The sequence below is a fragment of the Athene noctua genome, chromosome 6 (assembly GCF_965140245.1).
Source record: "Athene noctua chromosome 6, bAthNoc1.hap1.1, whole genome shotgun sequence".
In the NCBI taxonomy this organism is placed as follows: Eukaryota; Metazoa; Chordata; class Aves; order Strigiformes; family Strigidae; genus Athene; species Athene noctua.
This window is the reverse complement of record NC_134042.1, coordinates 43410800-43435394: the sequence shown is the minus strand read 5'-3', so window position 1 is coordinate 43435394 and position 24595 is coordinate 43410800. Positions and strand designations below refer to the sequence as shown.

General features: G+C 47.3%; 1 protein-coding gene across 5 annotated transcripts in view; it reads right to left on the bottom strand.

Moving 5' to 3' along the window:
* The window catches only part of DAAM1 (dishevelled associated activator of morphogenesis 1), a 100581-nt gene that overhangs the window by 36711 nt on the left and 39275 nt on the right, over window positions 1–24595 (bottom strand). For all 5 annotated transcript variants that reach the window (XM_074908793.1, XM_074908794.1, XM_074908792.1 and 2 more), the window contains one exon: window positions 10457–10546. In XM_074908793.1, coding sequence (XP_074764894.1) covers window positions 10457–10546 — 90 coding nt within the window. The remainder of the gene's footprint in view (window positions 1–10456; window positions 10547–24595) is intronic.

The window sequence follows — 24595 nt, the reverse complement described above, 5'->3', positions numbered from 1 at the left end:
CCATCCTACATTCTGCCATGTGAAGGCTCTGCACAAACCCTGCAAAGCCTGTGGGCAAAGATTGTGATTTTCTCAAGTTTTCCTGCCCCAATTTAGAGGTTAGCATGAAAACAGTGCCCCAGGGGACAGCAGAGTCATAGCACCCACATTAGCCTTGAATATGGTCAAAAAACAGACCTGCTCCTGTTGCCTCCTGGAGACATCACTGGAGGACCCCCCATCACCCTGAGATACCATCAGCACCTCTTAAAAAAAGCATCCCTCTCCCACCAGTGCTCCCAGCAGTGACACCAACTGGGAAAGGCGTCAAAATCCCCACCGTAGCACAGCACCAAGAGTTGTTCAGATTAACCCAGCCAGGATATTTGGGCAGGGAGCAAAATCCGTGCTGAGGAACTGGGTGGGAAGGCAGCGGGGCCAGCTCATCCCGTATTCCAGGACCTTCCCTCGTGGTATGAACACCTGCAAGGCAGGCAGGGATCCGGACCTGCTGCTCGTTTAGGGCTGAAAAGAAGCGGTGGAGCAAAAAAATAAAGGTCTCCAGAGGGGGCGGAGGGGAGGCTGAACAACAAAATTGGCTAAACTGCTCATTTATAATTAACGTGCTGCATTATAAATATTTCCCTTTGCTCTGCTCCCTCGGGCTCTTGCATTTCCTCCCTGAAACCCCCAATTTAGAGAGCACTCTCAATTAAGTGCAGCAGAACCTCATTAATTCAGATGAGCAGCCGGGCAGGCTCGTTGGAAAGCAGCTTCCCAGGCAAGGGAGACTGCACAATAAAGCAGGCAAAGATCAGGGCACGGCTTCCCCCGGCATTGCTCAGTGGTAATTACTGTGGCTAATGGTCTACAGCACACTGATAAGTGTCCTTTAGTGCATTCGGTGGTGGTAAAGAAATCTCCCTACAAAGCAATGAGCCCGGAGGGAAGTGACTCACAAAGCTTTGCTCAGAGGCAGGAGGAGGGAGGAACCTCTCCAGGGCACCACGGGTTGAAAGGGTGAATTTGTAAAATGGTTTCTCAGCAGCCAGGGTGGGTTTGGGGTATGTGAGTTTTGCAGCCTGCCTTTGACAAGGGGTGGCCAGATGTGGAGCAGAGTACCACCACCGTCAGCTCTCCAGGATGCTCCATCGCATTCTGTCCAGCTGGCACCAGGGACACAAACATCTCCCAATTTCTTCTTCTCTGGGCTGTGTTTAGGTCTTTCCTGTATTCGCTTGCTTCTCAAGAAGCACAGAAGTGAGGGCTGATGGAACCCTGCTGACAGCCCAGCAGGCTAATGGCTGTAATTGCACAGTGCAGGGACAGGTATCCCTTCTCATTTGTAACGTCTGCATCAACAACCCTCGCTATCCTCTAGGAAATGGCCCAATGGACACACATGCTCTGCTGTAAAAATTAGGAAATGCCAAAGCCGTGCAGCCAAGGGCAATCTTTGCCCTGCCCCCCTCATTTGTTTTCTATCCACTCCCCCTGACACCCACTTCTTCCTTCCAAGCAAAATACAAATTACATCAGCTACGACCCTGCATCGCTGCACCCCCTCCTTGCCTCTGCTGCCCTTCACCCCTGGACTTCATGCACTGGGCTGATAGATGCTGCTGCTTGGCTGTTTCACACCTCAGTGGCAGTGGCGGGAGGCTGTCGTGGGGTGAACCTGATGAACAAGCTCCATCCCCTCTGTCGGCACCAGATGCCACAGGGAAAGCAGCACCCAGTCAAGACACCTCATTAGCGGGAGCTTTTCCAAGTGAAGGTCACTGAACTACCAGCTCCAGCCATCCCTTTGCTCTTCCTGGGGAGATTTCAAGCTCCCCAGCCCTGCCATGTGTTGGTGACAAGGTTGACACATTCACAGTCCATGTGTCTGTGGATGCTCCCACAGCCAGAAGTGCCCTTGCTCTTCCCAGTGACGCTCCTCAGGACACTGGCAGCAGCACAGAGGAGCTGGTGGCTCAGCCAGCAGTGGCATGAAAGCAGTTTACAGGCTGGTCTTGGCCCCATTTGGGCACCATTATTTACACATGAAAGGTGCATCTCCATGAGCTCCTGCTGCTCTGACCTGCAGGAATGCAGCTCTCAGGAGCAATGCACTCTCCTGCTTGAAGAGTGTCCCCATGGGGGTGGGGAGAAAGACACCTGTGAAGCTCCTCAGTGCTTTATTATGGCTGCTTTGCTTTCAAATCAAGCTTCTGGTGACACCTTTTAGATGCCCAGCCTACAGGCAACATCTCTGTCTGATCCAACAGCCTCCTGCCCACAGTCACAGTTCATGATGGTGGTGTTGGATCTGGAGCTGCTCTGGGATAACTGCGCCCCAGAGGGCAGCTGGCCGGGTTCTCCAGCTGCCTGATGTTCAACACACCAGGTTAGATCCTTCAAGGTGAAACCAAGTCAGAAGGAAAGGGCTGGCTCACAGCAGCCAGCTCCAAGGGGTTAAAAAAAGACACAACAAAGAGTTAAAAACCCCAGTCCTCTTCACTTAGCACCTGCTGCAAAACCAGAAGCAACCCCCTTCAGTTTTATGCATCCTCCTGATTGCATTTTTATTTTGCACAGCATTCCCCACCCCTCCTTGCTGCTCCATAACTGTTGAGCAAGGGAAAGCTGGAGGCAGCTGGCAGCCCACCACCTTGCGGACACCCCCCTCCTCCCCCTTCCTGCCAGGGATGATCCACCTGGATGCTGTCTGCAAGGTCAAAAAAGAAGCAGACAGTGGTGCGGATGGGTTTTAAATCCGACAGGTCTGCAGTCTGCATGGGAAGTTTAAATCCAGTCCAGCTCTGCCAACAGGCATGTGCCAGCAGAGGTTTTGGCCCACCATAGACCTCTGGGTCCTCCTTGTGCCTCCAGGTATCCCTGCAACAAAACCCAAATGATGCAACTAAAGCTGCTTCCCCATGGAGTGATGATTTGAAGGGCTGTAACTTCATCAGATTCTCCCCAAGTTGAGATCTTGGGGTTCCAGCCATCTCATCCCAGACCACTCTGATTTTCCACATGCTAACACTTCCTTTATCCTCTCCTCTACAAATACACACATGCCCTCGTACAGTTTTCCCAGGGTTTAAAAATTATGCTCCCCATAAGCAAATATAGCATGACCAGATGCCTTTCGCAGTCAGCTGGTTCATTGTTTGAAAAGCTTCGCTTTAAAATCCAAAAAGATTGCTAACAGATGCATTTTTTGGCTGGAGAGGGAGAAAAACGTCGCTTAAACAAAAGTGTGTTGTGATTGGAACTAAAAAGAGAATTACCTTTAAAGATAAAAACTATAAACATTTCCTATTGAAAAATACCCCCAGCCATGCAAACACACTGTTTCTCTTGGTCAGCTCGAGAAAACGACACCCAAGATGATATTTCAACCTGTTGCTGCAATAATGGCAAGTATATCTGGATACTCGGGGGCCATAAAATGTTTCTCATCCATCCCAGGTGACCCAGGAGCATGGCAAAAGCCTGAGCTATTTTTTCCTCCTCCCCTTGCATGCCATCTTTGTCGGCTTTTGCTCTTAGTTCTGCTACTGCAGCTTTTTGCTTGATTTTTTTTAAAATAATTGATTTTTTAAAATGAAAGCAATAGATGGAAACACAAGCCCCGTGAATGAGCCACAGGACTCAGTTACAAGTGGAAGAGTGAGCTGGAAAGTGAAGCTCTCTGGAGGGAGCGGGTGGAAGGCGCAGTTAGAGAGGAAAGGCTGTCTGGCTGGGAAAAATAGTATTACTGGAGAGACATCACTCATTTCCCTATTTATCACATTTTCTTCCCATTCTCCCCTGTAAACGCATCATCATTGCCTTCTAATGAGAAGGAATCCTGGTTTCATATCTGATGTCTGAAGAAATTTTAGATGTAAGTTTTGCTTGCAGGGGACAGCTTAACACTGCTGAGAGCTACACACCCACCCAGCGTTAAGTGATGCCAGTGGGTTTTCAACACAAGCTTAAAGAGTGCAGCATCACTTGGCACCTCCGCAGGTCATTTTTCCCCTACCCTGGCTTTACAGATGCTCAGAGAGCTCAGCTGAATCAAAAGGGAGAGGGGCAGCATCAGACCCTGCATTTGCGTGAGCTGATTTTTGCTATCAATCCTTTCCAATTGGTTATTTATGCTGAGCTTCTGCCCAAACACCCCTTACCCATTCATATTTTGAGACTCATAAAAATTCCCTAGCAAGCTGCTTTAATAGCTTGATGTTATGTACATTGGCTGGCAGGAACCAAACCTCCTGTAATTAAGAGGTGCTGCAGAGTAAGTGCAAAGTGTTAATTATTAACTCCCTTTGGAGCACGGCCTCCTGAGAAAGGCCATGCTGAACCACCCTCTTTCACTGAAGCAAACCCGCAGCCAAAGAAACGGTAAAACTGGAAACCCTCCTGCTTCCTCCCTGCGCTTCCGAGCAATATCCTCTCCTGGAGAGCGGGGACAGCAGGGAGTGAAATATTTCGGGATGAGGTATGAAACAAGTCATCATCCAGAAATACCACTTCTAAAAGCAGATTTCATCCTGCTGTTAATGCATCTCTACCTTCACATTTTCCTGCTTTATTACAGCCATAGAGGGGGATGATGACTTCAAAGATCTCTCCAATAATCCTGACCCAAGCGCTGCACGGCTGCTGGATTTAATGCAGACCTCAGTTCCCGTTTGGGTCACTGCCAACAGATTCACCAGCCCCCATCACGAGATGCTTTTTGTTTTTCTAACTCTGTTTCCCCCACAGGCTCCAGAGCATCACAGGGTGATGTAGGTGAGCTGGGACCATGAGGAGTTCATCTAGTGCATCCCCCTACACAAAGGGTCAGGGCTGGGATCAGACCCAGTGTCTCCACAGATGGACAATGAAAGAGAAAAAAACCTTCACCCTGCCAAGCCGGTACTGAGGGCTGGGATAAAAACAGCTGTTTGCAGGGCAGAGAAACCAGGATACAGGGCTGCAGGCCAGAGAGAAATATTCCAGGGGAGGAAATACGCCTGGGGAATAGCTGGTTTTCCCTTATTTCCTCTCAATGAGCAATGCCAAGGCCAGGTGCTGCCAGGTTCCTTTCCAGAACAACCCAGCACAACAAAAAGTCTTGTTTTGGCAACCTTTTACCAAATCATGGGAATATATAAAACATGCAACAATCCAGAGGGATACACTCTGGAGAGCCGTGTATGGTTGATGACACCACTGGCAAAGCAGAAGTGCCAGACATGGCACATGGCAGCAGGGAATGCGCTGAAAGGACAGATATTCAGATGCTTTCTGTGCTGCACACACCTTTGCTGTCAATGGAGGCAGGGGAGGGCCCTGGCTGCACAGGCTACAGCCACAGCGTGAGATATTTTGGAGCCCAGCAAAACTGATTTTTGAGGAAAATCCCCAGGAGAAGGCTGGGCAGTGTTTCTGTCCTGACTTGTGCTGCTCTTTCAAGGTGGAGCTTGTTGCAACTGGTTTTTGTGATTGTGGTGGGGGGCACTGCAACCAGCACGAAAATGGGGAAAATGCTAAAAATTAGGAATGCCCCAAACTGAGGCTTTTGGACTCAAAGTCACCAGAACCTGTGAAAGGCCCCACTGTCTTTACAGATGGTTCAGGAAAAAAAGGTAAAGCAGCAGTAGTATGGTATGAAAACAACAACTGGAACAACAAAGTAGTATATCAAAAAGGCTCCCCACAGGTAGTGGAGCTGCGTGCAATGGATGTTGTTTTTTCTATTTTTTCTACTCTTGTAAATATTGTAACCGATTCAGTGTATGTAGTTTCTCGATTAGACAAAGTAGTTTTGACTATGTCAGACAATCAAGTATTATTTGATGTGCTTTGGAACTCTGGAGGAGTATTCAACTACGAACAGAACCTTATTTTATCATGCACATTTGTAGCCATACTACTTTACCAAGGTTTTATACAGAAGGTAACGCCAGAGTGGATGCTCTTGTTTCTGCTATGGCTCTGAGTACTGTTCCTAACATGAAGCAACAAGCTGTATTATCACATCAATTTTTTCATCAAGGTTTTCAAGCTTTACGACAGCAATTTGGTTTGTCTCACACCGAAGCTCACTCTATTGTAGCTGCCTGCCCTGACTGTCAAGGAACTCACACTCCAGTGTATTTCGGTACTAATCCCAGAGGTATACTGGCCTTAGAGATTTGGCAAACTGATGTTACTCATATAAATGAGTTTGGCCGACAGAAATATGTGCATGTTTCTACTGATATTTATTCTCATGCTTTGGTAGCAACAGCACATAATGGAGAAACAGGAAAAGATGTGATTTGACATTCGCAGAAGGCTTTTTATATGCTTGGGGTGCCATGCCAAATTAAAATGGACAATGGCCCAGTATATGTTTCAAAGAAAGTTCAAACATTTTTTAATTTTTGGGGTGTTACCCATGTTATAGGAATTCCCCATTCCCCAACAGGACAAGCAATTGTCAAGCGTGCACATGGCACATTGAAGCGGCAGCTTCAACAACAAAAAGGGGGAATGATTGGGGAACCACCCCAGGCATGTTTAGATAAAGCAGTTTATGGTCTTAACTTTCTCCATTATGGGGATAATTCTTCTTTACCTCCTCTTTTTCAACATTTTTCTCCTTTCAAAACAGAATTTGCAAAAGGGCATCAAAGTACATGTTAAAGATTTAGTTACTGGCCAGTGGAGTGGACCATGTGAGTTATTAACCTGGGGAAGAGGTTATGCTTGTGTCTCCACAGGTCACAGCCCCCAGTGGTTACCAGCAAGGTGTGTGCGACCATACCTGAGGTATGAGAGGCAGTTTTTGTTGGAGACTCAGGAGCTGGCTGTGGGTGCTGTGGATGCCCCTGTGCCGACAGTTTGTGGTCTCTTCAACTGATCATTTAAGCAGAATGTACAGGTAATTCTTGCTGCTGCAATAGGACAAAATACACTATCTCTGTCCTTAATCACACTACAGTTGCCAACTCTTTTAAGAGAAAATGCTAACAGTAATTGCAACTCCTTAATGCAATATATAGGCTTACTAGTCACTAGTGAAAGATGCAGCTTAGACAAAATGTAGTTACTAATAAGGAAGAAATGCTGTAAGAATGTGTGTATTCAACTTACTTTGTTTAGCAGTATCAAGAATTAAGAACTCAAGTGTTTAACCTTATTAGAAACTCCCTTGGTTTTCCCCCTTGAGTGGTGGCCAGGCTCTGGGTGGAACCCAACAGGAGGATGAAATCAGACGTTTCTGCTCAAAGAAAATTGCCAGTTATTTTGGCCTGTTGATTTAGAGGCTGGACCTGCTTGCAGCGACTTTGGATGCCTCACCTACGGATGGACACATCACGTAGGATTTCCAGCTTGCAAGGAAAGGTACTCCAAATCCTCGCTGCAACCATGGTTCCCCAGCAACTACAGATCATTCTGTATCAATCCATAAGAGCACACCACAGTTAAAAGACAGTGTTAAGCTTCTGAAAGAGGATGAGACTTTAGATTGGCTAATGAAATTATTTAAAGGTTGGGGGTTATCCGGATCATTGATATCTTTGGTCAAAACTGTGGGGGTAGTGATCATAATAGTTGTGATTGTGCTATTAATGTTGTCTTGCCTTGTCAGTCTTTTGTAAAGGGCCCTACAAAAGACTGCACACACGATATTTCTAGCACAAATACAAAAAGGAGGAATTGTTGGGGAGGGCAGCGGGTCTGCTGCCAACTTGACTGAGGAGGAATTCAACCTCGACAAGATTCCAGTGTACCCATGAGAGGAGAAACTGTGCTGAATGAACAAGATATGAGGAGCTGCTGTCCACGAAGCTGTGTGTGAGAACAGCAACAGCAACATATGATAAGGAAGATGGGGAAGTAAAATGCTAAACAATAGCAATGTTAAAAAACAAGTTCTGTAACCAATCATGTAGACGCACGGTATAACAATGTTAGTATAAAAGCAAGTGTCTGTTAGACAATAGAAAGATTATTTCTCCTTGTAATAAAAATATTCTTCTTGCCTGAATAAGTTGTCGTGTCTGTCTCTACAACGACAAGGACCAGAGCAGAACAGCAGCCAGGATCCAGCCTCAGATGGGCAGCTGCTCTGAGGACCTCTGAGGATGCCACAGGGACCGTTTGTGGCTCTCTCCTTCAACCCTCCTCAGGAGCAGGGAGTTTCTCAGCATGGTTTTTAAAAACCTCTCCTTGGGAGATTAGATAGTGTGTAATCTTCACTCACAATAATAATTACATGGCTTTGCTTCATTTAAGTCTCCGTTGTCTTCCCTTATCCAGATGCACTGGAGCACAGCTCTGCTTATGCAGTGATGAGTTAGCATCCCCTGCCCGTTTTCTTGTTGATTCAGACCAGTGCCTGTAATTTGTTAACATCTCTTCTCCCCTCCAATTTAAATCTCGGGCATGGCAGGCCTCTGTCTAACAATAATACAGGGATTTCAGGGGTATTTATGAGAGGCTTAAAACTTAATCCTACATGAGCAAGGTAAGCCTACTCTTGGCCTAAAACGCAGCTGGAAAATCTGGTGCCATTGCTACAGCAGGAGAAAAGAGGCATTAATGGCAACAAGTGCCCTTCGAGAGGGGCCAGGCAACCACCAGCACTGCCAAGCCAACTCCTGCAACCAGGTTAGGGGACACAGCAGCAAATTTGGGAACTATATCACAGAACCATAGAATTATAGAACAGTTTGGGTTGGAAGGGACCTTTAAAGGTCATCTAGTCCAAATTCCCTGCAATGACCAGGGACATCTTCAACTAGATCAGGTTGCTCCAAGACTCGTCCAACCTGACCTTGAATGTTTCCAGGGATGGGGCACCTACCACCTCTCTGGGCAGCCTGTTCCAGTGTTTTACCACCCTCATTGTAAAAAAAGTCTTCCTTATATCTCATCTGAATCTACTCTCTTTTAGTTTAAAACTATTACTCCTTGTCCTATTGCAACGGGTCCTACTAAAATGTCTGCCCCCATCTTTCTTATAAGCCCCCTTTAAGTATTGAAAGGCCACAATAAGGTCCGCCCAGAGCCTTCTCTTCTCCAAGCTGAACAACCCCAACTCTCTCAGCCTTTTCTCAAAGGAGAAGTGTTCCAGCCCTCAGATCATTTTTGTGGCCTCCTCTGGACCCACTCCAACAGGTCCATGTCACCATTTGGGGGCATTTCCCTCACAGGTCTCCTTCCATCTACTTGTGAGATTGAGGATTTTTGCCTCATTTCTGCCCATTGCAGCATGCCCTGCAGGATCTCTGCTTTTGCCAAGGCTGGAAGAGAAAAAGAGTCCCAGAACAGACAGCTGGAAGTAACTCCTAGACCAACATACAGGGACAAAAATCTTCAGTTTACTGGTGAAAAAAGAGTGATTTTGGCCACTTCACAGGCTGCCAGCCCACAGTACCTCATGCCGCTTGGGCTGCATGCCCACAGGAGCAAAAGCAAATGTAACTCGGCATTGGGAAGATGTCTGTGCATGTTTTCAGCTTGAGAAATTAGGCCACGAGGGCATCGCAGAGAGGACACGTCACGCTGGGAGCTGGGCAGACAGTTCAGCAGCTCACATCAACCCTCCTCTCTTATCAGAAGTATCTCAGTTACACCCATGAACCCAAAGCCCTTCATCGCCCCAGGGGTGACACAGCTTCACCCTAAAAGGAACCTCCACACCACAGGGCTAAACAGAATTACAGAATCACAGAACCGTCTAGGTTGGAAGGACCTTGAAGATCACCTAGTCCAACCGTTAATCCAACATTGACAGTTCTCAACTACACCATATCCCTCAGCACTGTGTCGATCAGACTCTTAAACACCTCCAGGGATGGGGACTCCACCACCTCCCTGGCCAGCCCATTCCAACACATTAACAACCCGTTCTGTAAAGAAATGCTTCCTAATATCCAGTCTAAACCTTCCCTGGTGCAACTTCAGGCCATTCCCTCTTGTCCAAAACCTCTCACTGACTTCCCCAGCAGTGCTTTCCATTTGTGCCCTCCTCTGGGAAAAGCTGGTGGGAGGACAAAAATGATGCCCAAGCCTGTTTCATGGCATCAAACTGTAAAGCCAGAGGAGGGGGAGGCTTTCAGGCAGGCTGCAATCAGGCCCCCAAGCATCACCAAAGAAGAGAAGGGCCATGAAAGATGGTGGTCAGAGCAGTCTCCCACTACCACCATGCCAGCCTCAGTGGCCACAGAGCTCCATGCAGTCCTGCTTGTGCTGGCAGGGACAAGCACAGGGTGGGGGACACCTGTGTGGGGACACCTCCTCCAGAGTGAATGGGCTCAGAAAAGGTAGAGCTATGCATTTTGGAGACTGAAGACCTCGCTGGTTGCCCTCACTTCCCCAGGGAACAGGTGCATTTCTTTGACACCCCAAATACCACTCAGCATTGCAACAGAGATGTGTTCCTCCCCACATTTCCCCACCCTCCATGGGAGAGAAGGGGCTCAGCTCCCCACCACAGTGCAGACAAGTCTCTTACTTTCTTCTTGCTGCAGTAGATCTGCCACTTCTTCTCTGCCGGCAGCGCGAACATGGCCTCTCTGTGCTTGTCCGTGAGGTCAAGTTCATCCTGGAAAGGGGAAGAAAAAAACCCAAAAAACATGCAACATGAGTACACAAACGGGTGATGGCACTGACACAGCCCCCCAGATAAGCAGCGTAAATCAATGTGGGGCCACACCACAGCGCAGCAGCAGTCCTGTAGCATCACCCCGTGACCATCGATTTGTCAGGGCAATGATGCTAATTCTCATCCTGCTGTTACTGACCTCCCCCTGACTCCTGGGCTCCAGCCGGCTGCTGGGAGGATGGGGCTGCAAACCTCCCTGCCTTGTTCCTCCCAGACATTGCCTTCATTGCTTTTAAATTCAGCAAGTGTTTTAGGAAGGATATCCATGAAGCCGTTACAGCTGCCTGCAAGATAGCCTCGCACAGAGGACTGAGAGCTCCAGATGACAGACCCCATCCAAGACATGTAAGGCAAAGAACAATTCAAACAGGACTCCTCTGTTTTACCACCACTGATGACTGCTTCCCTGAGCACCCTGAGTGGTCCAACCCATTTCCATCGGTGACACCCTCATATCATTGACAATGGGGGTTTTTTGGCTTTTGGCTTCTTTTCCTATAACTAAAAATAGAAAGCTCTTTTCCTAATATCTACAGTTCATAAAGAGGTACAGCCTTTCCATCAAAACTGGACTACATATTGCCTGGCAGAGATAAAGTTGTCTACTGACTGAAACCTTTATTGGTTTATCTGATGTTATTTTAAAGGACACATCCATTTTTGACCTGAGCTCTGTTAGCAGCATGCCCTCCGCCAGGATGCCCGAGTATTATCAAAGCCTCATCGCTTCCTGGAGCTAGATGTAGGTCAAAGCTTTTATCAGAGAACTAAATAAAACATTCAGGCAGGGCTTGGAGGCTTGTTGCTAAAACCAACATTGATCTTACAACCATGGATGTCTCTTAAAATCACCACCGCTGATGATAATCCTTGTGCTGGAGGGGTGTTGGTGCAGCAGTGGGAGCACTGGAGATGCTGCAGAAGGTCACAGAAAAGCCCTGCCATGGCCTCCAGTCAACTCATCCCACCCAGCCAGTCAATTTAATTAAGATTCCTGTTAAAAAATTACATACTTCATTCAAGAAACTATAAAAAGCAAAAAAACCCAAACCAAATAAACCCACATGGAGATTCATCAAAGTTTCCCTGCCTGAATAGTAAAGCTTATCAATTAAAGCTGGTAGCCCCTGGTACCCCAATCAAAGGTAAAAGCCCCATTTGGTGAAGGCTGAGCAAGATGTCTATGGGGAAAGATGGGTCCCCGCACCAGCAAGCCTGCAGGACACAAAGAAATCCAGCTGATCCAATTAAAGCTCATATTGCACCAGTAGTCAAGGAAGGGAGCCTTTAGCTATTTTGTAACCAAACCCAAGGGCCTCCAGCACAACACACAGAGGGCTGCAGACAGTCCTGAACATCCTGGAAAGGCTTATACATCTACCTCAGGTATTGATTTCACTTCTTCATGAAATTACTCCTCAAAAGGAAAGGTGTCATGGATCTTTTTCCATTACATACACATGGAGGAGCTTTGCCTCTTCCTTGCCTCTCCCCCTACCCCCTATCGACTGACTCCTCACACCAACGTGCTGCACAGAGCTGATGGTGGAGCTCTGGAGGCAGACTTGCAAGACACCCTTATGATAGAAATAAACATGCTGCCACAACAGAGGCTTGGAAAAAAGTGAGGACTGAGAAAGCCTGAGCCAAACCTGAGACACCTCTCCTCCCCCTGCACCCAGAGAGGAGAACCTGGTTTAGAGACTCCTCCAATGAGCGCCGCTTTCAAACCTCCCCAGGTCCTTACAATCTGGGAGCTCAGGGATTCATATCCAGCAACCGATCTCCTCCCCTGCCTCGGGCAAGTCTTGTTACCCTTCCATGCCTCAAAACAGAAACTGGATGATGTCTTTTGCCGTTGTCTGCTCAGGCTACAGGTCTGTCAGACACACAGGCTCTGCTTCAGCCCCAGAGCGGCAGGTGCAAAGGCAGACAACTGGATGACGCCTGACACAGGGACCTGGCTGAAATTCAGCTCGTTGGAAAAGGGCATCTGGGCATGTGGGAGAGGACAAAGGTCTCCTGATAAATACCTCTGCAGTGAGGGTTTGAGTGAGTGCAGGAAAGTGCGTCCCCTGCAACCCTGCTCCCCTGCCACATGAATCTGGGATTCAGGCAGGAAAGCACCAGCCACGCACATTTGTACTTAGGCTCTTAGAAAAATATATACTGAAACTTTCAAAATACCCATACCCTAAAAGTACAACTTATGCAAACATGAAGATTTATTAAACAAGAAAAAAATATCTAAACTGAGCGGAAGCCAATGTGGGAGCAAGAAGGGATAGAGCAGAAAAACATACTAGGTGCCAGTACATGACAATGTGCAAACACATCCAAAAAAGGTGCAGAAACGCTTCTGAGGCTCACACAGCACATTTTGTTGTGCCCCAGCTCTAATATGTTCAGTCATCACAGCCCTGCATCACTCAGCAACACCTACCTAATGATATCTTGCAGGATGGTTGGGAGAGGTGTTTAAATAAATACTATGCAGCACTCAGTGAATATGAAAATCCTCATAATCAAACAGTGACTGATGACTGTTATTCTGAGTTGTAACAGCAACTTAGCCATGAAGAGTCAGGTCTTTGCTGGTTTTATGTGTATGGGGATTCCTGCACCCACCTCCAGCCCTTTGCTCACGCTCACTGATGGCCACCTCCATACTCTTTGGCCCCACACAGACTGCTCAGAAACTGCCCTTCAAAAGATGAAGAGAGGACAGGACCATCAGCCATCTTTCGGGGGCTCACAGACCACTGTACAAACACAGTTCTGACAAAGCCTTTAGCAATTGCACGGTGGTGGTGTAGCACAGCAGAGAAGCCATGCACAACCTCAAACCCATATGTGCCTTCAATTAATAATCACAAGCTCGATAATTAGGTAATTCTAACTGGCGATTAATTTTATAGGCCATTTGCAAGCCATACACTCCCACTACAGCGTGTGATGTTGGCAGCTGTTGAAGACTGAGAAGACAACTGGTGGGTCTGTGTCGCTCAGACCTGCAGCCCTCACCCCTCACTTTAGCCACCTTTCACAGCTCTGCCCCTTCCACCTGGCTGCCTCCCATGGCAGGATCTGCCAGCTTCAGTCTTTTAAATATTTTTCTGGAATCGGGTCAAAGGCACGTAAAATAACAGCCTCATTTTGCTACCAAAAGGAAGTCTCTGCCCAGAGTGTTTTTACTGGAAAGAGATACATTACGCTTAAATATTTATCCCGTACAGTTAAACTATTCACCTTTAGATCAGGAAACATGTTTCCACATTAAATCTTCATTTGAATACGATTTTAAAAAAAAACAACACAGAGGAGATTTGATTCTCAGTGTGTATTTGCTATTTCTAGGAGGTAAAATACTTCCACGTGGCTTGCTTTCCTGACAGCTCTCCACTCAAGCCAAGCAAACCTCCCCCTCTCTCTGAGCACGGCATGAACTCCAGTGAAGGTGATCCCACACCGTTCTCCTATATCTACCTTGGGAACATGTGGCTCAGCCCAGCACGCTGTAAGCACGATCCTGCGGGCCAAACAAGTTCTTATTAAGTGATCTACACCTTCCCCTTGGAGGACACAGAGCAGCACTCGGGGGGAGATGTCCGTCAATTGGATGGTATGAGGAACCCTGGACACCAGAGGTCCTCTGGTCCAACTGCCTGATCAAGCATGGCCCGGAGGCACTGCCCAGGACCATGTCCAGATGGCTTCTGAATATCTCCAAGGAGGGAGACTCCACCACCTCTCTGGTTTGCAGCTACCGTAGCCTTCAATCACCTCCTGAAGGCAAAGCCAAATCAAGCAGAAAAGAGAGCTGCTGGAAAAAAATGTTTGACCCTTCCAGCAGAAAGGGCAGCAAGTCCAGCCCCAGACTCATAGTACGGTCCTCGGTGCAAGCTCATGTCCCTACCACTTCACCCACGCCATGGTGGAGATTTTAATGAGCATCTTCTACGGGCTGAGAGCCACAGGCTTTAATGGGGGCAACAGCAGGAAGCCAGCAGGATGCTGCAAACCTCTTGACTTGAGAAAAGACCTCCAGCATGGGCTCCCAGAGCTGGGTGAGCCTGAGCGCTGCCCATCCATGGCCCCAACACCCCAGCACAACCATCATGGGTTCTTCCCCTACATCCCACAGGTCCCACGGGCCACCAAACATTCTGCAAGAGGTAGGGGAGTAGAGATTAACTAAGGGACAACTCCCTATGTAGGAGTCTTCACCCTCAAAATTTCTTCAGATGTTTAGGAAAAAAGATGACAAACTTTTAAGTCTAATGTACCTTTCCTGCTGATAAACTGTGTAACCATAATACATGGAGGAGATGGGGGAAAATAAGGAGGTCATCCATTGCCATAACTGAAATAAAAAATAATTAAAATTTTCTGGCTTGTTCTGGGTTTATATATACATATGTATGTGTGCATATATATATACATGATTGCACACACATACAAAAAGACACCACCAGATCAATAAATGACCAACATAATAAAGAGCAAGTGAATTTACTTCTGATGGATGTATGCACCGAGTTTAGAAACTTCTGTGAGACTACAGCATGTAAAGGCAAGATCTCCTGCGTCTTCAAACAAAGCTTGAGAGATCCAAGATTGTTCAAAAAAAAAAAAAAAACGGAAAGAAAGAAACAAGCAGGAACTTTTGGGTAACATTTGGCATTAGCTGGTACAGCATGGGAATTAGAAAATAAGTAACAGCCTGTTGAAGCCTGCATCAGCTTCCTTTCTCAGGGTTCATATCGCTTTTTCACTCTCTTCCAGGCATTATTCTACAAGTTCATCAATTTGATTTATCCCAGAACGCTGCAGTGTCAAGGGAAACAGCACTCAGCATTTTTCCCCCTGTACCTCATCTAACCTTCTTCCACTGCATGAAGGTGCTGCCCATGTGGCCAGCTGGGCAACTGCCCGCCCGCGGCTGCCAGCCCTGACTGCGGTGAACCTCCACCTCAGAATCATCTTAGCTTGTTGGTTTTTTTTTTTTAAGCAGTTTTCCTAAGGAAACAGACTTGATCAGTGGCTGTTACAGTGTAAACAACCGCCTTCACACACATCCTGCACTGTAGGAAGAGCTCCTCTATCTGCTACATTTATTTAGGTGATTACAATTCTCAACCTATGCAGATTTATCTTAGGGTTGTTGTTTTTTTTTAAATAGGAAGGTAGTGGATGAAGTCTTTTATTTTTAGTATTAGTAACAAAAATGCCTCCTCCCTAGCATGTCTTTTCAGTGACAGGACCTTTAGAACTTAAAAACAACCCCTCAGACAAATCAACCCCAAATATTATCACCGTATTTTTTAAATTTACACATGACAACCAGCAGCTGGAATTACAGAACATAAACAAAAATCAACTATTCATCTTTCTTAATGAATAAACATAACAGATAGAAATCTCTTATTAATTTTGCCTTTATCATGTAATAAGTTATTTGAATAAAGGAAATTGCTTACAGCAAAGGAATGAGTAGCAGCAACAAGGAATAACATGTAAGCACATCTAAGTGCTTATACCTAGTCAACCTCTTCCCACATTGAATTTTTAGCTTCAGATTGGAAGAGAAAATACCCCAATCCACCCTGCTCTGAAGCTTTCAGCTATTGACCTGAATGCACTGGACAGACATAAATAAAATATATATTCCTTTCTTCTTCTGCAGGAAAGATTATGGCCATCAATAGCTGATTTAGCTCCTCAATAAACTCTAGCTGCAGCTGGTTCATGTCCCCACCAGTTCAACTGAGGCAGACAGCATGTACTACTTTAATATTATTTCATTTAATTCATTATTTTAATAGGCTAAAGGTTTTAAAGGTGTTCATATAACAATACTAATGTCTTTTAAAAGACAAGTATCGACTTAGGTTTCTCAATCTTTTTTGTTGTAATATGTATCTATAACTGCGTATATAATTTTTTTAAAAATTTATTGAGCTCAGCCTTTTGTGACCTTTTCACGGACATCATCTGGAAAACCTTTCTCCCATTTTAATTAACACAGGGTGCTTTTACAGCCTGAGTTATTGACCTATGTAGTTTCACCCTGAAGAACACTCAGATCTAGAAGCCCTGTATGTGGATCACTTTGCTTTTTCCACACAACTGTACATAAGCCCAGAAAACAAAAAAATAAGATGTATTGGCCCATTACTTACTACTGTGATCACTACACAATGGATTAAAGTCAACCACAGCTGGACATGACTGCCCTTTGGTGGGTGTACCATAAATAAAACACAGAGCTGGCAAAAAAATAAGAAAGTGGTTTTGGATATGGATTTCCCACCTATTTATGGACCCAAAGAAGTAGCTCTCTTTTCAGTGTTTTCAGATGCCACCTTCACAGCTGGTATCCCTGAGTTGGAAGTCAAACCAGCTGGTCAAGTGTGGCTTCAGATGTGCCCTGCCCGATGCCGATGGTCACTTAGGAAAGCAGTGCAGTATTGGTCTGGGGCTAAACTGCTCCAAGGTTTCCCCAACTAAGGCCCTAGAAAGGGCATTGCAAAGGGGCTGGATGGGAATTAAAAATGTAAGCCAAAACGTCTCGCTAACATTTTTCATCTTGCTTTTTCACCTTGCTAAAATTTTTTTTACTGAGAATAAATTAGGTCAGTGTCAATGTAGCTTCTGGGATGTGCAGACACAGCTGAAGGTTGGTGCTTTTGTGAAGAAGAAAGGGGTTTGAAGATACGACATAATAAATAAGACAATCAGGGCCTATTCTTGAAGATAACAGGAATAGGGATGGGACAAATTAAAACAAACAAGCTCAAGATACAACACAGACGCACAACACCTCCTAAATAGACCTCTGTGAGCATGCATGAGCACTGAGGTCAACCAGCAGACATGGTGGGGAAGACTACCAACGACCTCGCCACCACCACCCAGCAAGAAAGTGCATGCGTAATAAGGATGTAGATATTGTAATTAGTTCCAGGAAACCTAATGTGTATGTAACTCATTTCTCAGAAAAGTTATGAACATGCATAATCTCACTGTATATCAGTTGCCACTTATAGATCTGGGGCGTGCTCACCTTTGTGAGGCTATCCACATGTGCACCCAGTGCTGCAATAGAGAATGCCTGCTTTATAGAACTCCAAAACAAGTCTTAGAGAGTTCCTCTGCTGGCTTTTACGGTAACAGTAACTGCAAAGCCTCATGCCAACTCAATCCTGAAAGCTTCCCAAGATTTATTGCTCTGTGCGTGGGACCCTAAGGAGCAGGAACCAGCTGCAGCCTGATGCTGATGGCAATGTAAGGTGGAAGTGGGCTCCTTGCATACCTGAGGCTTGGGTGCGAAAAGGGGCCCTATTTCCCCACAAACGTGCCTTTGCTCACAGCCAGCATCCTAAAGTCATTTTTAAAAATTTAATCAGGTGCAAAGGAGAGAGTCACCCTGCGAGGAGTCAATTCCTGACCAAGGCTTGATATCCACCAAGATGCCCAGCACTAGCAGGCATCAGATGGGCTTTCAGATGTTAGGTGTTGGGGAAGGGAAGCTGATCCCTGTAAATAACTATTGATTTGAACACTGGAGTTGGTGAGAATTAGGACCACTGGGCGCTCAGGCAGGATCCTGCCTGTGGGGCTGCAGAAAGCCTCAGCTGCCAAAATCTGACCTCAGTGGTGCTTACACGCTGAGGAATGCCCAGACACTGCCGGGGACAGACTACAACAGTACAAACACCTTTCACTTGCATCTGCCAACAGATACAAGGCAGGAACATGCTACTCCCAGCATGAATGCTTCCTGCTGAGGTTGGTGATGAAGCACAACCCATGTGCTGCTCAATCCCGCCTGTAACTCTAGCAACACCATCCAACCACTGAGCAGTCAGGAAGAAGACCACTGCTGGAGCAGATGCCCCATCCAATGAGGCTGGTACGCTCTGTGGTGACCTGTGCCAGAAACACCTGTAGCTAGTGGAAGTGAAAAACCTAAATGCCCCAATTAAGGTCACTGACGCGTTACTGAATGAGCTGCCTAGGCATCTCCCAGGGATGTGGCCTCCTCTTTTACGAAGTGCAAAGTGGAAAAGCATTTAGCAAGTAGACCATATAATTTTTCCACTTCAGCTGTACTTCTCCTGGAAACAAAGAGGTTTCTTATGTGCTCTGTGCCTTCAGCTGGGGTTCACATTGTACTATAACATAGCTCCTTTGTAAAATTATCGGTCAGGAACAGCATGGTTTTTGGGCAAGCCCCCATGTTAGTTTGTAGTTGTAACAGATATTGCATTTACATGAATGCTTCAGCTGAAATACAACGTTCCTTGGTAAATTACTTCATTCAGGTCTATCAAATGCATGTAGGCAGAAAATCCTTATTTTCTTGCTGAATAGGTGTGTGACTTCTATATCAGATGCTTATCTATCAAAACATATGTTTAAGAGCTTATCTGTGAGTGTATAACACCATGAGGTGATGAAAATGAGTGCTGTGAGCAGCGGGCTGGGACAAGAGCGTGGCAAGTCCAGGATGTTCGCATCTGATGAGACAAACCTGGGCAGCCTGGTGAAAGTGTCTATGTGGTTCCCTGCTGAGTGAATTTAAAAGTAGATGTTACTGAATTACTTGGTTTTCTTTCTTAAAAGCAATTCATAAGTTCAAGGGAGCTTGGTCTTGTGAGATGGTGATAGAACAGCGTCAGGAGCCCTGTGCCACATGCATGGCCCCGCACAGACTGTGCAGAAAGGGGTGTTTTGCCCAGGACAAAAGGGCTATTGCAATCATATTTTCTGGGGGTACCATATGCACGCTTTTCTTTTCAGATACAGGGGAAGATGGCTTTGGCCACCATTTAGTGGTTCTCAAAATCCTGAAGTCCTTAATGCTGCAAAGACCAGGCAGCAAAAACGACAGCTGACCTGCAAGCATGAAATGCAAAGCTTGGCTTTGCAGCTGATTCCTCAGCTGTTACTTAAAAACCGTGTTGTTTTGCAAGGCCTGAAACCTCATGCTTTCTCTTTATTGGATTAGAGACTGGGAGAAAAGCACATTACTTAAGTTCCTAAGTAAAACTGGATATTGCTAGCAACAAGTTCCCAACCTAGCACGTAACAGTGCTCACACTGACTGCATCACCGCCTTCTCCTTGGGGTTGTCCTTTACTCCCCATTTGAGCAGCATATAAGATAACAATCATCCCAGGGTGCCGAGAGGGCAGGAAGGCATGGCTTTGTGGGACAGTTATGCATGGAGCATCTTACCCAAGCACCCCACATCATGAGCCACAGACTGATCGCCCACCATGAAGCATTTCAAAGGCAACACAGAATTAATCTCTCTGACGGGGGATGCTATCTCCTAACAGATAGCATTCAAAGAGTAGCTCTGATGAAATGCATTACTTGCCCCAAGTACAGTAAAAACAAATGCTGTGATAAATCTTGTAAGCTGTCAGAGACCTTCTCTTTGTTCCCCAGGCTCCAAGTTTCCACTACTTAATAAAGCAGCAGGGAGGGATGGAGCAGCCTTCCATGTCACGGGACAGGAAGGCATAAAGCCCAGCACTTCAGAGACTGTGAGTGAATATCTCCCCTCCAGCAGATCCCAGTGAAGGCAGTCACTAATATCATGCAACATCAGTGGACAAGGGGCTACACCCATCCTAAGCCCTGGGACACTGCACAGCCACCAGCCACCCACCTCCCGGTGTCACCTTCTCAGGTCTCTGAGACCTGCTGGCTGATGGAGTCTGGGTGGAGGGACCCTGTCACGTCCTGCTCAGATGAGGAAGACAAGGGACTCAGATTCATAACGGTGAGACAAGTCTCAAAGTCCAAACATTTATTAACTTCCCACAATGTACTAACTGGATACACGATAATTGCCTAAGTATATAATGAGTTGTGGCAAGCAATACAGTATGCCTTGCATTGCTTAATGGTAGTGAAGGAAAAGGTGAAAAAGGAAAGGAGGGAGATGGGGAGAACAGAGAAATAGAGATCACCAGTCTGGGCTCCTGCATCGATCCCACCAGCGAGGGTTCCAGGAGGCATCGGTCTTCCTCACTTCACTTCACTCTCTGGGCCCACCCCTTGCCCCTCCTCAATTTATACCCACCTCCCTTGGGTCTGTCCCCTAGGTCAACCCACAGACCTACGTATCCCATGTATGGGGAGGGATAAGGTGTTTCACGGGATGATGTAATTAGCATGATCTTGTTAGTCTTCGTTAGCACATTCAGAGGTGTTAACTTTAATATGCATTTCATGGATAATGAAGCAAAGGTCATTCACCGGACAGATGGCCCTTGAAATCTGACCAGCTGCACCAGAGTAGAACTGTCCTGTCTCCCCAGGGCTCCCCCCTCCAGCCGCATCCTGTGTTACCTGGGCAGCCTTAACAGCTTTGACCTCCACACCATCCACCCCATGACTATAGTTTCATTACTTGCAGGTGTTTGACATATTCCTTATCTTGGAGGGCCTCCACTCCCCCCACTATCCTTTTATCTCTTTCTCAGGCTGTTTTCTCAGTCTTTGTCTTTTGCAGGCCTGTTTCTTTCAGGACCTTTTTTTACAAGTCATCTCTCACAGATCCAGGGAAGGTTACCTGCTCTGGTTTCATAGGCTAAAAACAGGCTGCTGCACATTACAGGTAGATTGCAGGGCTAGACGGCAGCTGCTCTAATTTCTTCCATATCACTAACGACAAGCTGGATGTGAAAAGTCCGAGAAGCCCCACTGGTACCAGTAAATGGAATTTCCTCAAAGCCTGGGTATTTGGGAGGACAAACCCTGAGGGACAGCATCTCCTCTGAGCCCACCCCTCCACTGGCAGGGATGCAGGCTAGGAGCGATGTGTGGGACCAGGGAGAGGCATCACCTCTCACTCCAGGGGCAAGCAAAACCATGCCGGACCCGGCAGTTCATCTGAGCATCCAGGTGGTCTGAGCAGTTGCTGGAGCATTGCTCTGATACTGCCAGGATGGAGACGCCCCTGCGATCCGCCCCACCAGGAAAAGAGGCAGTGAGGGGTCCTGAGCCCTGCTGGGGCTCCCACTGCCCTCTCCAGACCAAGCCGTTCAATCCCCCCATGCCTCCACCCCCTCACCCGGCGCACGTCCCGTGGGGCCAATGCACACCACCACACACAGAGCGTTTCATTACAAACCTTAGAGTGACAAGGAGTGTTAAGCATATATAAAGGACATCAGTCATTTACCCATCTGGTGGAAAGTCTAGTTGCTGGCAGAAAATAGAAAGGATTGTTACGGCAAGATCTACCATATGGCACCATTATGTGGAGCTTTGCAAGTGCTTTCTCTGAGCGTACAAGCAAGATTTCAGCCTTTGAAGAAACGCTGTATTGTTAGCCTGGATACGCAGGAGCCTCTTGAAAGAAGCCGTGGCAGATGGCACAGCTTTGTTCTCTTGGTTCGCTGGCAGCTCATGCAGCCCCAGATATTCCCCTTCGCCAGGGCTGAGCATCCCCACAGCACAGGGATCCTCCCGATGTGTCCTATGGGAGGACCGATGGCTCCTGAAACTCCTCAAATCCAACGGATGTTGCCTGGCAGGTACCACACTGCTGCACGAGCTCCTGGAAGCAAACACCGCTGACCAGATCTGGTGGGATGTGTCGGTGTCAATGCAAGGAGAGTTGCACGAAATTGCAAAGCTTTGTCCCAGCCAAGGGAGCTGCAGATCAGTAAAACTTGCTGAAACACCCCACTTCTGTTTGTGCCTCTCTGTCAGCACCTGCTCCTCCCTGGGTGGCTGAGCCTGGCCAGAGCCCCAGCAGGACAGCGGACAAAGAAAAGCCTTTCAGATGGGGCCAGTGCCCGCTTGAGCGACATCCCAACAATACACTGATGAAAATCCATTCAGCCCAGGCAGAGGGAAAGGAAGGGAAAAGGAAAAAGTTCCTCAGGGAAGAAGCAGTGATCAGTCATTGACCACAGCAACAACATCTGCATCTGCCCTGAGCTGGGGAAAAGCCCCTGCCTGCTGTGTATTGCTGGCTGGGACAGGGCGCATCGTGCCTGCAGTCTGGGTTGGAAATCAGGCATTTCTTACAGGCTACTTGCTCCTGTTTGTGCCCAAGCAAAACAAACTTGTTCCTCCTGAGAAACACTTGCACAGCCACAGAATAAACCCCTAACTATTTAACTATTGTACTGAACTATTCTAGTTAAAATCCTAAGTGTCCATATAACACATAGCAGGCCATGAAATATACACCAGGGGAGCAGATCGAGCCTTTAGCTGACCTTGGAGTCAGCTGCTCCAACTCCCTCTGCAGCTCAGGCCCTGGTCTTCCACTGCGGACATGGGACAATCGCTGATTTCTCTTGCTACAGATGTTTCCCTACTCATAGGAACAGGCACACTTAAAAACACCTGAAGCTCAGAGAGCGTTTTGTGGGATGGCTCCAAAAAAAAAAAAGGGTTTGCCCTTTGATGTATGCAGCACGCCGGGATCTGCAGAGCAGGGACCCTCATGGTTTGTTGGTCTCTGTGGGAGGATTGTCCATCCTGGTGACCAAACCCACTGCTTCAATGTCCCCAAAGATACTGCCCATCCCAGGCCTGAAAGCTTCCACCCCTACTATTCCAGTTCCTTAATGGGAACAAATGGGGCAGAAAAGTCACTATTAAGCTGTAAGAGCAGAGTTGGCCAAGGACCAACCCGAGCTGGCAAAGACTCCAGATCCCCTCCAGCCCCTCTGACTTCCCTCAACTCAACTGACAGAGAGCCTGGGGGAAGAGCCTTGGTCCCACAGAGTGGGCACAAGCCATCCTGTCCTGGACAGTCAAGCATGACAGGTTGGGTGGCATCGGGTTCCCGCAGGCGTAAAAATCAGCCCAGCGCCTCTGAGTGCTTTCTCTGTCTCTCTTCCAAATGTTACACAGTGGGTTTATACAGAAACAGTGGGGGGACACTTTCCAAACCATTTAACTAATGCTGAAATTTAATATCCGACACCAACAGGTTATTGAGAGCATGAAGGAGCTGTTGTAATGGAGGGGGGTGATTTGCATCTTCACTCCCCCCAAATGGGAATGTGCCCTCTTGCACTCATGGGACAGAGCTCGGCTTCCCCCTCCCTCCCACGTGGCGCTGGCTCAGGTCGAGACCTGCCTGATGGGTTTTTTGGGGAGCCAGGGGGTTGCAGCTGCTTGCACAGGAGCACGGTGGGCACCTGCTGTCCCCCCTCTCTATATGACTTCAGTCCCAGAGGAGCCAGCACAGCTCCTACTGCCAGCATGCCCTGGAGCAGCAGCTGCCTCCAAGCTTTATTCTCACCCTTAGCTGAGGAAAAAAACCCTAACAAAATCTTGTCAGCACAGAGCAAGGGATGCAGAGCAGAAGGCCACACCAGTGCATGCCCTGGGCTTGACTGATCCCTGCGAGCATCACTGGGCTCCTGCCTCGCTGCACACACACTGATTCCCTGCAGCATGTCCTCTGCATGGAGCATCTGGCTGAATTTGGAGGAGATGCTTTAAAAATCCTGGGTTGAGACGAGGTGCCAGAGGCTTGGTGGGACTCCAGCATGTGAGCCTCCCTAGATGCCTCCTTCAGTCTTGATGGTGACATCGAGCTGCAGCACAAGCCCTTATGCCACCTTTGGCTGGGGCGCGGGGACAGTTTTCCATGGGAAAGAATTTCCCCAGGAAAATCTGATTTGGCCAAGTTATCACTGGACAAAAATGTGGAAGAGAGGCAGTCACTCCACCTGAACAAACCAAACCTGACTGGCGGTGTTTTGCAGGACTGCTGCAAGGATGTCTCATCCATGGCACGCTGTGTTGGGTGGCACAGTCTGCCTTCTCATCTGTTCCATGGAGAAGGACATCTGGGCAAAACTCATAATACAACCTGGAGATCTCCTCTATCAAGTGGCCTGGCTTACCAAAACCATGCTGCTTGGCATCTAATGGGACATGCAATATATACCATGAGGTGTGACTGACCAGTATCACAACTCCCAGCTCCCTCTACAC